A 16920-nucleotide genomic window follows, 5' to 3' on the forward strand; every position below is an offset into this window, starting at 1 on the left:
CGACCCTCGACCAGGGTCTTGGCCAGAGGAGCTTTGCAACGCCGGCTCGGACAGGTGCTACGACGTCTAGGTTGGACGTTACCGTGGATTGTCTTCTGTCCCCAGGCGAATAGCAGTAGGAGCGTGTCTTCAGTACCTCCGGAATCCTTAAATATGAGCATCCTTTCTCTTTGTGTTTAATAAAATATTTTTACTAGAGGCCCGGTGCACGAATTCTTGCTCCCGTGGGGTCCCTTGGCCTGGCCTGTGGGATTGGGCCAAAACCGGCTCTCCGACATCCCCCGAGGGGTCTCAGATGGCGAGAGGGCGCAGGCCAGGCCGAGGGACCCCATTGGTGCACGATCGGGGCAGGGGAGGGACACAGGAGATTGGCCAGTGGGGGAGTGACTGGGGTAGGGCTCCAGGGCTTGTCCAGCCCGTCTCGCTCACTCCCGATCGGCCAGACCCCAGCAGCAAGCTCACCTACTGGCCATAGCGTCTGCCCCCTGGTGGTCAGTGCACGTCATAGCAAGTGGTTGAGTGGCCTTAGCATATCGTTAGCATATTACACTTTGGTTGGTTGAACGGCCGACTGGTCAACCAGACAGTTACCCTATTAGGCTTTTGTTATACAGGAGGACGGCTCTAGCCTGTTTGGCTCAGTGGATAGAGAGCTGTAAACCTCCTGGTTGGTTCCAGGTGATGTCTCGCCATAACTCGCTCAGGACACCTAGATGTGCAAAGGCTACTTGCAGGCAAATGCGTGTGTCACCCGTGACGTACGTGCGACTGCTCTCTGCTGGGTCTCACTACCTCACTCCCAAGCATCGTTTCGATTTGCTGGGCTCTTCAGGCCATTTCAACTCCGCTCTCTTGGGAGAATTCTCCGTTTTCTGAGACCTAAACTGTCTTCCACTAGGAAACGTCACCAAATCCATCCATCCATCCATCCTCCCATCATCATTTATCCATCCATAGATCCATCCATCCATCCATCATCCATCCATCCATCCATCCATCATCCATCCATCCACCCATCATCCATCCATTTATCCATCCATCCATCCATCCATCCATCATCCATCCATTTATCCATCCATCCATCCATCCATCCATTTATCTATCCATCCATCCATCCATCCATCCATCCATCCATCCATCCATCATCATTTATCCATCCATCCATCCATCCATCATCCATCCATTTATCCATCCATCCATCCATCATCATTTATCTATCCATCCATCCATCCATCCATCCATCCATTTATCCATCCATCCATCCATCCATCCATCCATCCATCCATTTATCCATCCATCCATCCATCCATCCATCATCCATCCATTTATCCATCCATCCATCCATCATCCATCCACCAACCCACTCATCCATCCATCCATCCATCCATCCATCCATCCATTTATCCATCCATCCATCCATCCATCCACCTACTCACCCATCCATCCATTCATCATCCATCCATTCACCCACCCACCCATCCACCCACTCACCCACCAACCTACTCATTTATTCATTCATCCCTCCATCCACTGATCCATACATGCATACATCCACCCAGCAACCCACTCACTCACCCATATATCCATCCATACATGCATCCATACATCCCATGTCCATGGAGTTCTGTCTATGTGACATGTTCTAACACGGTACACGAAAAGTCCAAGACCCTTTTCATGACTTACGAACACCATCCATATAAGGCATACAAGACTGTTCTGAATATCACCAGTCCCAAAATCTCTACTGCATAACGTCTGGACGACAGAATCAGACAAGTTCAGTCCCCGAGGAATTCGATTGGACTTATACTACCACTAATATTTTGGCACATAGAAAGGATTTAAGAAAAACCCAACATTTTATTGGTCTAAAAATTTGTTTCTTTGGTGGATTAAGATGTGTGATGTGTACCTTTAGACCAGGGGTGGGAAACGTCCGGCCTGAGGGCTGTATGAGCCCTGTGAAATCGCTTGGTCTGGCCCTGCCCAGGCATTGGAGGGGTCAGTAAATGAACTATCCGACCCAATATAGACGGCTAATTTCTAAGTCGATAATTTTGTACGGCCATAGAATGATGTGCTAAATATCCAAATGGCCCCTGGGCAGAAAAAAGGTCCCCTCCCCCACCCCGATTTGGAGAAACGAAGTATAGAATCTTGGATCGGATGCCTCCTGCACGCCCCCTACTGGGGATGGAGCCTGAAAACCGGGCATGTGCCCTGACGGGGAACTGAACCATGACCTCCTGGTCCATAGGTCAATGCTCAAACCCTGAGCAAATCCGGCAGCACACCTTTTCCTACATCTGCTACTGTCCCTCATTTCTGTCATCTATTAATTATGGATAATAATATCTCCTGGGAAAACATTTCCCAAACTGTACCCCCCACCCCCTCCGCCCTGTCTAATTATGTAACCGCTAGAGGCCTGGTGCACGAATTCATGCACAGGTGGGTCCCTCGGACTGCACGGCAATGGGAGCCAATTGGGGCCATGGGTGGAGGGGCCATGGGAGGTTGGCTGTGGGAGTGCAGTGACCACCAGGGGGCAGCTCCTGGGTTGAGTGTGTGCCCCCTGGTGGTCAGTGCGCATCATAGACTAGTGGCCTGGTGCACGAAATTCGTGCATGGGAGGGGGGGTTCCTTCAGCCCGGCCTGCACCCTCTCCAATCTGGGACCCCTCGGGGGATGTCCGACTGCCGGCTTAGGCCCGCAGTCGGACATCCCTCTTGCAATCTGGGACCGCTGGTTCCTAACCGCTCACCTGCTTGCCTGCCTGATCGCCCCTAACCACTCTGCCTGCAAGCCTGCTTGCCCCCAACTGCCCCCACCCCACTGGCCTTCTCGCCCAAACTGCCCCCCCTTGCTGTCCTGATCACCCCCAACTGTCTCCCCTGCCGGCCTGATCACCCCCAACTACCCTCCCCTCCTGGCCTGATTGCTCCTAACCGCCTCTGCCTTGGCCCCGCCACCATGGTTTTGTCTGGAAGGATGTCCGGAAGGTCTCCCGGTCTAATTTGCATATTACCCTTTTATTAGTATAGATAACACTTTCCTTGTTCACCCTCCAACCGCACATGGCTTGCAGCTGGCTGTATCCAGCACACTTTTAAATGCCGCCCTGAATTCTGTCTCATTTGCTATTTCTTTTCTTTTCTCTTCCTTTCTATGAAACATTGGCTTGCGTCATTTAAAAAAATGACTTTTATTGATCTCAGAGAGAGAAAGGGAGAGGAAGAGAGAGAGAGAGAAACATCCACGATGAGAAAGAATCGTGGACCGGCCGCCTCCTGCACGCCCCCTAGTGGGGATGGAGCCCGCAACCCGGGCACGTGCCCTTGACCGGGAATCGAACCCTGACCTCCTGGTTCCTAGGTCGACGCTCAATCACTGAGCCTCACCGGCCGGGGGGGGGGGGGGGCAGTCACTTCTCGCTGGGGCCTCCGTCCTGGGTGCAGGAGCAGAAGGGGAAGGTCCCACAGCAGGGCTGCAGCCACGGCCTCCAGAGGATGTGGCTCAGGGAGAACTGTGAGGGCACGGGGGACAGGGTGGCTCTGTGCTCCTCCACGGCCGCGCCCACCCTGGCGACCACCGCGTGGAACAGCGGCTCAGAGTCGGGGGACAGGAGCCGAGCTTCCGAGGGGTCCCTGGAGAGGTCGAACAGCAGAGGAGGGCTGTGCTGGCTCACGCCGTCCCCCGAGCAGGGGCAGACGCCGTGGCCGTAGCAGGCGCCCGCGCCCTCGGGGTGGAACCGGGGTGTCATGTAGTGGACCTTCCACAGTCGGCCACCTGCGGGCAGACAGGAGGTGGGGGGTCAGGGTAGCGAGAGCCTGATGGACAGTAGACACCTGGCCCACCCCTGGGGCACGGACACCAACATCCATGGGCTATGGAGAAAAATGGCCCGGCCGGTGTGGCTCAGTGGTTGAGCGTCGACCCAGGAACCAGGAGGTCAGGGTTCGATTCCCGGTCAAGGGCACAGGCCCGGGTTGTGGGCTCGATCCCCAGTAGGGGGCATGCGGGAGGCAGCCGGTCCGTGATTCCCTCTCATCATGGATGTTTCTCTCTCTCTCTCACTCCCTCTCGCTTCCTCTCCGAAATCAATAAAAATATATTTAAAAAATAAAAAATAAAATAAGGAGTCCAGTTGGTGTGGTTCAGTGGCTGAGCATTGATGAAGAAACCATTTATCAATCTAATCTATCAATTTTCTGTATATAGAGGTTGAATATATGACTATATAATTTACTATCAACTAGTTCTATCTATCTATCTATCTATCTATCTATCTATCTATCATCTATCTATCATCATCTCTATCATATCTATCTCTATCTATCTATCTATCTATCTATCTATCTATCTATCATCTATCTATCATCATCTCTATCATATCTATCTCTATCTATCTATCTATCTATCTATCTATCTATCTATCATCTATCTATCATCATCTCTATCATATCTATCTCTATCTATCTATCTATCTATCTATCTATCTATCTATCATCTATCTATCATCATCTCTATCATATCTATTTCTATCTATCTATCTATCTATCTATCTATCTATCTATCTATCATCTATCTATCTATCATCTATCTATCTATCATCTATCTATCTATCTATCTATCTATCTATCTATCTATCTATCATCTATCTATCATCATCTCTATCATATCTATCTCTATCTATCTATCTATCTATCTATCTATCTATCTATCTATCATCTATCTATCATCATCTCTATCATATCTATCTCTATCTATCTATCTATCTATCTATCTATCTATCATCTATCTATCATCATCTCTATCATATCTATCTCTATCTATCTATCTATCTATCTATCTATCATCTATCTATCATCATCTCTATCATATCTATTTCTATCTATCTATCTATCTATCTATCTATCTATCTATCATCTATCTATCATCATCTCTATCATATCTATCTCTATCTATCTATCTATCTATCTATCTATCATCTATCTATCATCATCTCTATCATATCTATCTCTATCTATCTATCTATCTATCTATCTATCTATCTATCATCTATCTATCATCATCTCTATCATATCTATTTCTATCTATCTATCTATCTATCTATCTATCTATCTATCATCTATCTATCATCATCTCTATCATATCTATCTCTATCTATCTATCTATCTATCTATCTATCTATCTATCTATCTATCATCTATCTATCATCTATCTATCATCATCTCTATCATATCTATCTCTATCTATCTATCTATCTATCTATCTATCTATCATCTATCTATCATCATCTCTATCATATCTATCTCTATCTATCTATCTATCTATCTATCTATCTATCTATCTATCATCTATCTATCATCATCTCTATCATATCTATCTATCTCTATCTATCTATCTATCTATCTATCTATCTATCTATCTATCACTCTATCTCTCTATCTATATCTATCCACCCACACCCACCCACCATCTATCTATGCATCCGCCCACCCACCTGCCCTCTCGGTTCCTTTTCTCCCGAGAACCCGACCAGCACCCGCCCCTCCCCTCCCCCCACCGTGTCGGGCAGGCGTGAACTCACTGTCCTGGTCGTGCCAGCGTGCGGCGTGGAGGTGCCTCCCGCAATAATGGAACAGGAACTCATGTGCCGAGTGCTCGGCATCCCCGAGAAGCAGGGGCACCAGGCTACGGCCATCGATCACCCTGGTTCAGGGAGGAGGCAACAGGAAGGAGTCAGACCGAGGCCACCTGGACTATGTCGCATCTGGGAATGAACCCCCAAAGCTGCAAGGGACCCCCTCCCGCCCATCCCATAGCTGACAGTCAGGGGAGCAGAGATGAGCTGACTCCAGGATGGGTGGATGGATGGATGGATGGATAGATAATTAGATATAAATAGATATAGATAGATAGATAGATAGATAGATAGATAGATAGATAGATAGATGATAGATAGATAGATATAGATAGACAGATAAATGATAGATCGATGGATGGATGATAGATAGATAGATGAGAGATGATAGATACATGATAGATAAATAGATGACAGATACAGATAGATAGAAAGATAGACAGATAGATGATAGCTAGATGGATGATAGATAGATAAATCGATAGATAGATGACAGATAGATAGGTAGATGGATAAATGGATGATAGATAGATAGGTAGATGGATAGACAGATGATCGATGGATGGATGGATGAGAGATGACAGATAGCAGATAGATAGATGATAGATACATGATAGATGACAGATATAGATAGATAGACAGATAGATGATAGCTAGATGGTTGGATGATAAATAGATCGATAGGTAGATGGATAGACAGATGTTGGATGGATGATAGATGATAGATAGATAGATAGATAGATAGATAGATAGATAGATAATAGATACATGATAGATAGATAGATACATAGATACATAGATAGATGATAGCTAGATGGATGGATGGATGATAGCTAGCTAGCTAGATAGATAGATGATAGATAGGTAGATAGATGATGGATAGACAGGTAGATAGGTAGATGGATACACAGATGATGGATGGATGATGATAGATAGATGATAGACACATGATAGATAGATAGATGACGGATATAGATAGATAGATACATAGATACATAGATAGATGATAGCTAGATGGATGGATGGATGATACCTAGGTAGCTAGATAGCTACATAGATGATAGATAGATAGATAGATAGATAGATAGATAGATAGATAGATGATGGATAGATAGATAGATGATGGATAGATGATGGATAGATGATGGATAGATGGGTGAGAGATGGTGCCTCGATGAGGCAGGAATGAGCGGCCAGGTGGCCTACTCCCGCGGGCACCTGTCCTGGGGCGTCTCTCCGCCCCCCAGCTCGACCACGGTGGGGAACACGTCCATCAGGCTGGTGGGCTCGTGGACCTCCCGGCCGGCGGGCAGCACCCCGGGCCACCGGAAGATCCCGGGGACCCGGATCCCGCCTTCCCAGCCGCCCATGCCTTTGCCACCTGCAAGGAAATGACATCATCAGGACTCCCAGGTGGACACACACCTGGGGGCACCCGTGTGGACACAGACACACACCCGCACACACCTGGGGAGCCCGTGTCCCCCCAAACTGGCCACAGAGATTGATCCAAAACCTTGTGAACCCCTCCCCACCATCGGGGGGGGGGGCAGTCAACATCCCCTCCCCCTGGAATTCGGACATAGGACAGGCCTGGCCAGTGTGGCTCAGTGGTGAGCTCTGGACCCGTGACCCAGGAGGTCGCCGGTTCGATTCCAGATCAGGGCACAGACCTGGATTTCAGCCTTGGCCACCAGTAGGGGGCGTGCAGGAGGCGGCCGGCCCATGATTCTCTCTCCTCATGGATGTTTCTCTCTCTCTCTCTCCCTTTCTCTCCGAAATCAATAAAAATATATTTTTAAAAAAATCTTTTCAATCGAGATGTATCTATCTATCATGTATCTATTATCTATCTTTCTATATCTATCTATCACCTGTCATCCATCCGCCATCCATCTATCCATCCACCTATCTGTCATCTATCTATCATCTATCTATCTATCTATCTATCTATCTATCTATCTATCTATCTATCTACCTATCATCTATCCGTAATCCATCTATCCATCTACCTGTCAGCTATCTATCTATCTATCTATCTATCTATCTATCTATCTATCTATCTATCATCTATCTATCTATCTATCATCTATCTATCTATCTATCTATCTATCTATCTATCTATCTATCATCTATCTATCATCTATCCGTCATCCATCTATCCATCTACCCATCTGTTATCTGTCTATCTATCTATCTATCTATCTATCTATCTCTATCTATCTATCATCTATCATCCATCCGTCATCCATCTATCCGTCTACCTATCTGTCATCTATCTATCTATCTATCTATCTATCTATCTATCTATATCTATCTATCTATCATCTATCATCCATCCGTCATCCATCTATCCGTCTACCTATCTGTCATCTATCTATCTATCTATCTATCTATCTATCTATCTATCTATCTAGTCATCTATCTATCACCTGTCATCCATCCATCATCCATCTATCCATCTACCTGTCACCTATCTATTTATCATCCATCCATCTAGCTATCTATCAATGTACCTTCTTCTCTCTCTCAAAATCAGTTAAACACTCAACCACTGAGCCACACCAGCCAGACGCCTTTAATTATTTTTTGTTTTTTCATCCTCACGTGAGGGTATTTTTTTCTCATTGAAATTTTTTTGTTCAGAGAGAGTGGAAGCTAGAGAGCTATCCCAGGATCTCACTCGTTTGTGGAATTTAATGAACAGCATAGACTGATGAGCAAAAATGGAGCCAGAGAAAAAAATATTGTAGAATATAAGAGAAGTCATCCTGTGATTTGCAGATTTTTAATACCGCCTACAAATTTTGTGATATTGTGCTATGTTCGTAGAGTTTGGGTAATGTGATTATATTTAAAATCCTTTTCCCTTGAGACGTTTATGTTTATGGCAAGTACCATTATTATATTTAAAATAGTATTTTTTCTGGAATAATTGGTGTTTATTGCACGGAACATTATTATATGTAAAATCGTTTTTCTTAAAAAAAACAGAGCCAGAGAAAAAAGTATTTTAGAATAAAATAGGAGTCATCCTGCTATTTGCAGATTTTTAATGTCTCTGAAAATTTTTGCGATATTGTGCTATGTCGGTACAGATTTGGTAAGATTATTATATTTAAAATCCTTTTTCCTTGAGATATTAATGTTTATTGCATTTAAAATTATATTTAAGAATGTTTTTCTTGAAATATTAATGTTTACTGCATGTAACACTATTATATTTAAAATCTTTTTCCTTGAGATATTAATGTTTATTGCATGTAATATTATTATATTTAAAATCTTTTTTTGTTGAAATATTAATGCTTAGTGCATATAACATTACTATATTTAAAATAGCTTTTCTTGAAATATTAATGTTTATTGCATATAATAATATTATATTTAAAATCCTTTCTCTTGAGATATTAATGTTTATTGCATGAACATTATATTCAAAATCATTTTTCTTGAAATATCAATGCTCATTGCATATGACATTACTATATTTAAAATAGCTTCTCTTGAGATATTGTTTATTGCATATAATATGATTATATTTAAAATCGTTTTTCCTGAGATATTAATGTTTATTGCATGTAACATTACTATATTTAAAATAATTTTTCTTGAAATATTAGTTTATTGCACGTATATAATATTTAAAATAGTTTTTCTTAAATATTCATTTCCATTGCATATAATATTATTGTATTTAAAATAGCTTCTCTTGAGATATTAATGCTCATTGCATATAATATTACTATATTTAAAATAATTTTTGAGATATTAATGTTTATTACATGTATATTATATTTAAAATAGCTTTTCTTGAGATATTAATGTTTATTGCATATATTATATTTCAAATAGTTTTTCTTAAAAAAATAGAGCCAGAGGAAAAAAATTAGAATATAATAGAAGTAATCCTGTTATTTGCAGATTTTTAATATCTCCTACAACTTTTGTGATATTATGGTATGTTAGTACAGTTTTGGTAATACTATTATATTTAAAATCTTTTTTTTCTTGAAATATTAATGTTTATTGCATGTACCATTATTATATTTAAAATAGCTCTTCTTGAGATATTAATGTTCATTGCATGTAACATTACTATATTTAAAATAATTTTTCTTGAAATATTAGTTTATTGCATGTATATAATATTTAAAATAGTTTTTCTTAAATATTCATTTCCATTGCATGTAATATTATTGTATTTAAAATAGCTTTTCTTGAAATATTAATGTTTATTGCATGTACATTATATTTAAAATAGTTTTTCTTAAAACATTAATGTTTATTGCATATAATATTATATTCAAAATCATTTTTCTTGAAATATCAATGCTCATTGCATATGACATTACTATATTTAAAATAGCTCCTCTTGAGATATTAATGTTTATTGCATATAATATTATATTTAAAATCGTTTTTTTAAAAAATATAGAGCCAGAGGAAAAAAATTAGAATATAATAGAAGTAATCTTGTTATTTGAAGATTTTTAATATCTCCTACAACTTTTGTGATATTATGGTATGTTAGTACAGTTTTGGTAATACTATTATATTTAAAATCTTTTTTTCTTGAAATATTAATGTTTATTGCATGTACCATCATTATATTGAAAATAGCTTTTCTTGAGATATTAATGTTCATTCCATGAACATCATATTCAAAATCGTTTTTCTTGAAATATCAATGCTCACTGCATATGACATTACTATATTTAAAATAGCTTTTCTTGAGATATTAATGTTTATTGCATGTGACATTACTATATTTAATTTTTCTTGAAATATTAGTTTATTGCATGTATATAATATTTAAAATAGTTTTTCTTAAATATTCATTTCCATTGCATGTAATATTATTGTATTTAAAATAGCTTTTCTTGAAATATTAATGTTTATTGCATGTACATTATATTTAAAATAGTTTTTCTTAAAACATTAATGTTTATTGCATATAATATTATATTCAAAATCATTTTTCTTGAAATATCAATGCTCATTGCATATGACATTACTATATTTAAAATAGCTCCTCTTGAGATATTAATGTTTATTGCATATAATATTATATTTAAAATCGTTTTTTTAAAAAATATAGAGCCAGAGGAAAAAAATTAGAATATAATAGAAGTAATCTTGTTATTTGAAGATTTTTAATATCTCCTACAACTTTTGTGATATTATGGTATGTTAGTACAGTTTTGGTAATACTATTATATTTAAAATCTTTTTTTCTTGAAATATTAATGTTTATTGCATGTACCATCATTATATTGAAAATAGCTTTTCTTGAGATATTAATGTTCATTCCATGAACATCATATTCAAAATCGTTTTTCTTGAAATATCAATGCTCACTGCATATGACATTACTATATTTAAAATAGCTTTTCTTGAGATATTAATGTTTATTGCATGTGACATTACTATATTTAATTTTTCTTGAAATATTAGTTTATTGCACGTATATAACATTTAAAATAGTTTTCCTTAAATATTCATTTCCATTGCATGTAATATTATTGTATTTAAAATAGCTTTTCTTGAAATATTAATGTTTATTGCATGTACATTATATTTAAAATAGTTTTTCTTAAAACATTAATGTTTATTGCATATAATATTATATTCAAAATCATTTTTCTTGAAATATCAATGCTCACTGCATATGACATTACTATATTTAAAATAGCTTTTCTTGAGATATTAATGTTTATTGCATGTAACATTACTATATTTAAAATAATTTTTCTTGAAATATTAGTTTATTGCACGTATATAATATTTAAAATAGTTTTTCTAAAATATTCATTTCCATTGCATATAATATTATTGTATTTAAAATAGGTTCTCTTGAGATATTAATGCTCATTGCATATGACATGACTATATTTAAAATAATTTTTCTTGAAATATTAATGTTTATTGCATGTATATTATATTTAAAATCTTTTTTCTTGAGATATTAATGCTCATTGCCTGTAACATTATTAAAAAAAGGAAATACGAAAAAGATAGAGAGAGAGCAAGAGAGGAAGGGAGGCAAAGAGAGAGAGAGAGAGAGAGAGAGAGACATCGATTGGCTGCCTCCCACACGCATCCCGACCTGGAATTGAACTCACAGCCCAGGCCTGTGCCCTTGACCGGGATTCGAACCCGGGGCCCTTCAGTCCACAGGCCGACGCTCTACCCACTGAGCCACCCTCCCACTGGGACTCACTGGGCGGATCCGGTCTCGAACCCCCGGGTCCAGGTAGCGCTCACCTCTGTACACGCCATTCCACCCGCCCAGCTGGCCCAGCGCCTCATCTCCGGCCTCCAGATGCCCCCCGTGGTCGGAGGTGAAGTAGGTGAGGGTGGTGTTTGTCAGACCATTTTCTTCCAGGGCCTCCAGGATTTTGCCTTCACGACAAAAGGAACCATGATCAGGACACAGCCAATCAAGACAGCATCGATTTGGGGGGAGCTGGCCGGTGTGGCTCAGTGGTTGAGCCTCCAGCTAGGAACCAGGAGGTCACGGGTTCGATTCCCGGTCAAGGGCACAGGCCTGGGTTGCGGGCTCAATGCCCAGTAGGGGGCGTGCAGGAGGCGGCTGATCCATGATTCTCTCTCATCATGGATGTTTCTCTCTCTCTCTCTCTCTCTCTCTCTCTCTCCCCCTTCCTCTCTGAAATCCATAAAAATATATTATTTTTTAAAAAAGAAAGAGCCCTAAAATAAAATAATAAAAAAAAGAAAAAGAAAGAACCCTGGCTGGTGTTGCTCAGTGGTTAGCGCGTCAGCATGCGGACTGAAGGATCCCGGGTTCGATTCCGGTCAAGGGCATGGACCTTGGTGGCAGGCACATCCCCAGTGGGGGGCGTGCAGGAGGCAGCGGATCGATGTTTCTCTCTCATCATCGATGTTTCTACCTCTCTCTCCCTCTCCCTTCCTCTCTGTAAAAATATCAATAAAATACATTAAAAATAAACAGATAAAAGCAAAAAACAAACCAACGCTTAAAAAAAAAAAAACACAACAAAGAAACGCGGTGGCTTCTCACCTCGAAAGGCTTTTGATCTTAAGCGATCCGTGTCCCGTATGGCAATCATTTCCACGTCCGCGATTTTTAAAAAAAATAATTTTCGTTGATTTCAGAGAGGAAGAGAGAGAGAAACATCCATGATGAGAGAGAATCATGGACCGGCCGCCTCCTGCACGCCCCCTACTCTGGGGATGGAGCCCGCAACCCGGGCCTGTGCCCTTGACCGGGAATCGAACCCGGGACCTCCTGGTTCATAGGGCGTCGCTCAAACCACTGAGCCACTCCGGCCGGGCTGTTACCTTTCCTCAATGCTGAGGCCAACAGTGGGGAAGGCCGGGTCGAGCCTCGACTCACCCACTAGCCAGTCCATCTCCTCGACGTTGTCGCCGTATAAGCCGTGCCTGCTCTTCCCGAGAAATTCTCTCCTGGTGACCAGGGGGATGTGTACGTGGAGCAAAGACACAAAGAGTAGGAACGGCCGGTGTTTATTTCTGGGGAAACAAAAGGAAAAAAGAGAGAGAGAGGAAAAGAAATACCCTTCGAATCCAACGGCCTCTGTTTCGATGCTCATGGATCCATGACGTCCAAGTAGAGACTTGAGGGGTTGGAACCACCCCTGGCTGGTGTGGCTCAGTGGATAGAGCGTCGGGTTCTCGACAGAAGGGTCCTGGGTTCGATTCCCGGTCAAGGGCACAGGCCCGGGTTGTGGGCTCGATCCCCAGTAGGGGGCGTGCAGGAGGCAGCCGGTCCGTGATTCTCTCTCATCATGGATATTTCTCTCTCTCTCTCTTTCCCTTCCTCTCTGAAATCAATAAAATTGAAAAAAAAAACAACCCAAAACAGCAACAAAACAACAGATCACTTCTCCGCCTTTTGGCTAAGATCAAGGGTAGTATCTGTTCTTATCGGTTTAATATCTAACACGTCCTCTGTCCGAGGATAACGTGGAAAAATATCCTCTGGTGAGGATTAACCAGAATAACAAAATAAAAATCGATACTAATAATAGGGTAATATGCTAATTAGACCAGACAGACCGGACGTTTTCCGGCCGTCCTTATGGACAAAGCCACGGTGGCGGGGGCCAAGGCAGATGTGGTTAGAGGCGATCAGGCCAGCAGGGGAGGGCAGTTAGGGGCGATCAGGCCCGCAGGGGAGGGCTGTTAGGGGCGATCAGGCCGGCAGGGGAGGGCTGTTAGGGGCGATCAGGCCGGCAGGGGAGGGTGGTTAGGGGCGATCAGGCCCGCAGGGGAGGGCGGTTAGGGGCGATCAGGCCGGCAGGGGAGGGCGGTTAGGGGCGATCAGGCCGGCAGGGGAGGGCGGTTAGGGGCGATCAGGCCGGCAGGGGAGGGCGGTTAGGGGCGATCAGGCCGGCAGGGGAGGGCGGTTAGGGGCGATCAGGCCGGCAGGGGAGAGCGGTTAGGGGCGATCAGGCCGGCAGGGGAGGGCGGTTAGGGGCGATCAGGCCGGCAGGGGAGGGCGGTTAGGGGCGATCAGGCCGGCAGGGGAGTGCCGGGAGCCGGTCCATCCTTGCTGTTTCAAGGGACCTGGCATATATGGCATACTGTTCTTAATGTTTGCTCACCTTCTTGGCACTATGTGTTTTAACCAAGGTCTCCTCTCTGAGAAAGGTTGTTTCCCCAGGTAGGGATTTTCCCCTGAAGTTAGGGAGGGAATAAAACCCCTCAACTATGTGCCAGGCGGGTAATTAATCACTTTAACTACGAACAATCATGCTTAAACTACATAATCTTTACTCCCTGGAATGGAGATAAGAAACGCCCTAACCTTTGGAATAGAGATTGATAGGATTGAATCAACTGGTATAAATACAGATGTAACAAGACAGAACCGAGAGAGACAGAAATTGGCACAGAACCTACACAGAACATTCTCTAGAGACAGAAGAACTTTGCTGGAGAGAACATGGCAAAAGATCCTGAACAGAAACTGGTCTCAGAACCTAGAGACAGAACCTAGCGAGAGAACCTGGCAAAAGATCCTGGACTGAACCTGACTACAGAAATTGGCTAGAGGACCTGACTAGAACCTGTTGACTGAACCTGGCTGGAGAACCTGGACAGAACCTGGCTGGAGAACCTGGACACAGAACCTGGCTGGAGAACCTGGACACAGAACCTGGCTGGAGAACCTGGACAGAACCTGGCTGGAGAACCTAGCAAGGGAACATGGCTACAGAACCTGGCTGGAGATCCTAAACAGAACCTCTCTGGAGATCCAGACCAGAACTTGGCTGGAGACCCTGGCTGGAGATCCTGGCTAGGCTGCTGATCAACTGAACGCTGTCTCCGTGTCATTCCTTCTTCGCCGACTCCGTCTACGCCTTTGGGGAACCCTGGACCCGCTTGGGTTGGACCCCAGCAGGGGAGGGCAGTTAGGGGCGACCAGGCCGGCAGGGGAGGGGCAGTTAGGGGCGATCAGGCTGGGAGGGGAGGGTAGTTAGGGGCGATCAGGCCAGCAGGGGAGAGCAGTTGGGGGCGATCAGGCCGGCAGGGGAGGGCGGTTAGGGGCGATCAGGCCGGCAGGGGAGGGCAGTTAGGGGCGATCAGGCCGGCAGGGGACGGCAGTTAGGCACGATCAGGCTGGCAGGGGAGGGCAGTTAGGCACGATCAGGCTGGCAGGGGAGGGCAGTTAGGGGCAATCAGGCCGGCAGGGGAGAGCGGTTAGGGGCGATCAGGCAGGCAGACAGGTGAGCGGTTAGGAGCTATCAGTCCGGGATTGTGAGAGGGATGTCTGCCTGTCGGTTTAGGCCTGATTCCTAAACTTGCAGTCAGACATCCCCCAGGGGGTCCCGGATTGGAGAGGGTGCAGGCTGGGCTGAGGGACACCCCCTCCTGCCCCTCGTTGTCTGAATTTCGTGCACCGGGCCTCTAGGAATAATAATAAAAAAGAACCAAGCTGTAGGTGGGGATACCTCTGAATGTAGGACACAGCTTCCCTCAGCAGGCGGCCGGCGGTTCTCTCCAGAACCATGGGCTGCTCGACGACATCGCCGTTTCGCATCAGCAGGCAGTTCCAACGCCTCACGAACCCGAAGCTGGCGTACCAGGACCCGAAGAACAGGACCAGGAGGCCGGCCGCCCCCAGGACCGCCCCCCGGGGCACGGACAGGAGCCCCCAGGCCTGGCCGGCCGCCAGCGTCAGGACGCCCAGGGCCAGCCACTGGGTGTAACGCCACAGCCTGGCCCTCAGGGCGGCGTCCACCTCGGGGGGCCGGCCTGGGTGGCAGTCATTGACCAGCGTGAAGGGCATCCCGTAGAAGTAGTCGAACCTGTGGCGCAGCGGGTGGTGGCAGTGGTCGCCGCGGGACTGGCAGCTGACGCCCTGGTGCCATTTTCCTGGAGAGGGAAGCCGACCAAGGAGACCGATCCGCTCAACGCCGGGTGGGAAGGATGTAGGCGCCCCTGGGTTCGTCCCAGCGCTATGCTATTTATTTATGTATTTGGTATTTTTATTTAATTATTACTTTATATATGTTATATTATTATTCTAGAGGCCCGGGGCATGAATTCGTGCATGGGTGGGGGTTGTGAGAGGTTGGCGGCTGCAGGAGCTCACTGACCACCAGGGGGAAGCTCCTGCATTGAGCGTCTGCCCCCTGGTGGTCAATGCGCGTCATAGCGACTGGTCGTTCGGTTGTTTGGTCGCTTAGGCTTTTATATATATAGATTTTTTATATTTATTATGTTTTCCATTATAATTACACATCTATAAGTATATTTATATGTGTGTACATATATATATGTGCATATACATTTTTATATTTATATATTTGTATATATGTAACTGCATATATATGTATACATATATATCAGTATATGTATATGCATATGTATACAGATATATGTGTGCATGTGAGTGAGTATATATACATATATGATATATATAGGTATATATATCACCCCTATCTACAGATAGATAGATGATAGATAGATAGATAGATAGATAGATGATTGATAGATAGATAGATAGATGATAGATAGATAGATAGATTATAGATAGATAGATAGATAGATAGATAGATAGATAGATGATAGATAGATAGATAGATAGATGATAGATAGATAGATAGATAGATAGATAGATAGATAGATGATAGATAGATAGATGATAGATGATAGATAGATAGATAGATAGATAGATGATAGATAGATAGATAGATAGATGATAGATAGATGATAGATAGATGATAGATAGATAGATAGATAGATAGATAGATAGA

The 16920-nt window shown here is 43.4% G+C and overlaps 1 protein-coding gene across 1 annotated transcript in view; it reads right to left on the minus strand.

Moving 5' to 3' along the window:
* Positions 1 to 3189: 3189 nt before the first annotated feature.
* Positions 3190 to 16920, minus strand: part of LOC308536210 (arylsulfatase D-like) — a 19050-nt gene continuing 5319 nt past the window's right edge. The window contains exons 4-9 of the mRNA XM_081115294.1: positions 15613 to 16036; positions 13032 to 13168; positions 11918 to 12055; positions 6869 to 7031; positions 5597 to 5718; positions 3190 to 3792 (exon numbers count right to left, since the gene is read on the minus strand). Coding sequence (XP_080971420.1) covers positions 3428 to 3792; positions 5597 to 5718; positions 6869 to 7031; positions 11918 to 12055; positions 13032 to 13168; positions 15613 to 16036 — 1349 coding nt within the window. The 3' untranslated portion in view covers positions 3190 to 3427. The remainder of the gene's footprint in view (positions 3793 to 5596; positions 5719 to 6868; positions 7032 to 11917; positions 12056 to 13031; positions 13169 to 15612; positions 16037 to 16920) is intronic.

Source organism: Myotis nattereri (assembly GCF_964212035.1).
Source record: "Myotis nattereri genome assembly, chromosome: X".
NCBI classification, from domain to species: Eukaryota; Metazoa; Chordata; class Mammalia; order Chiroptera; family Vespertilionidae; genus Myotis; species Myotis nattereri.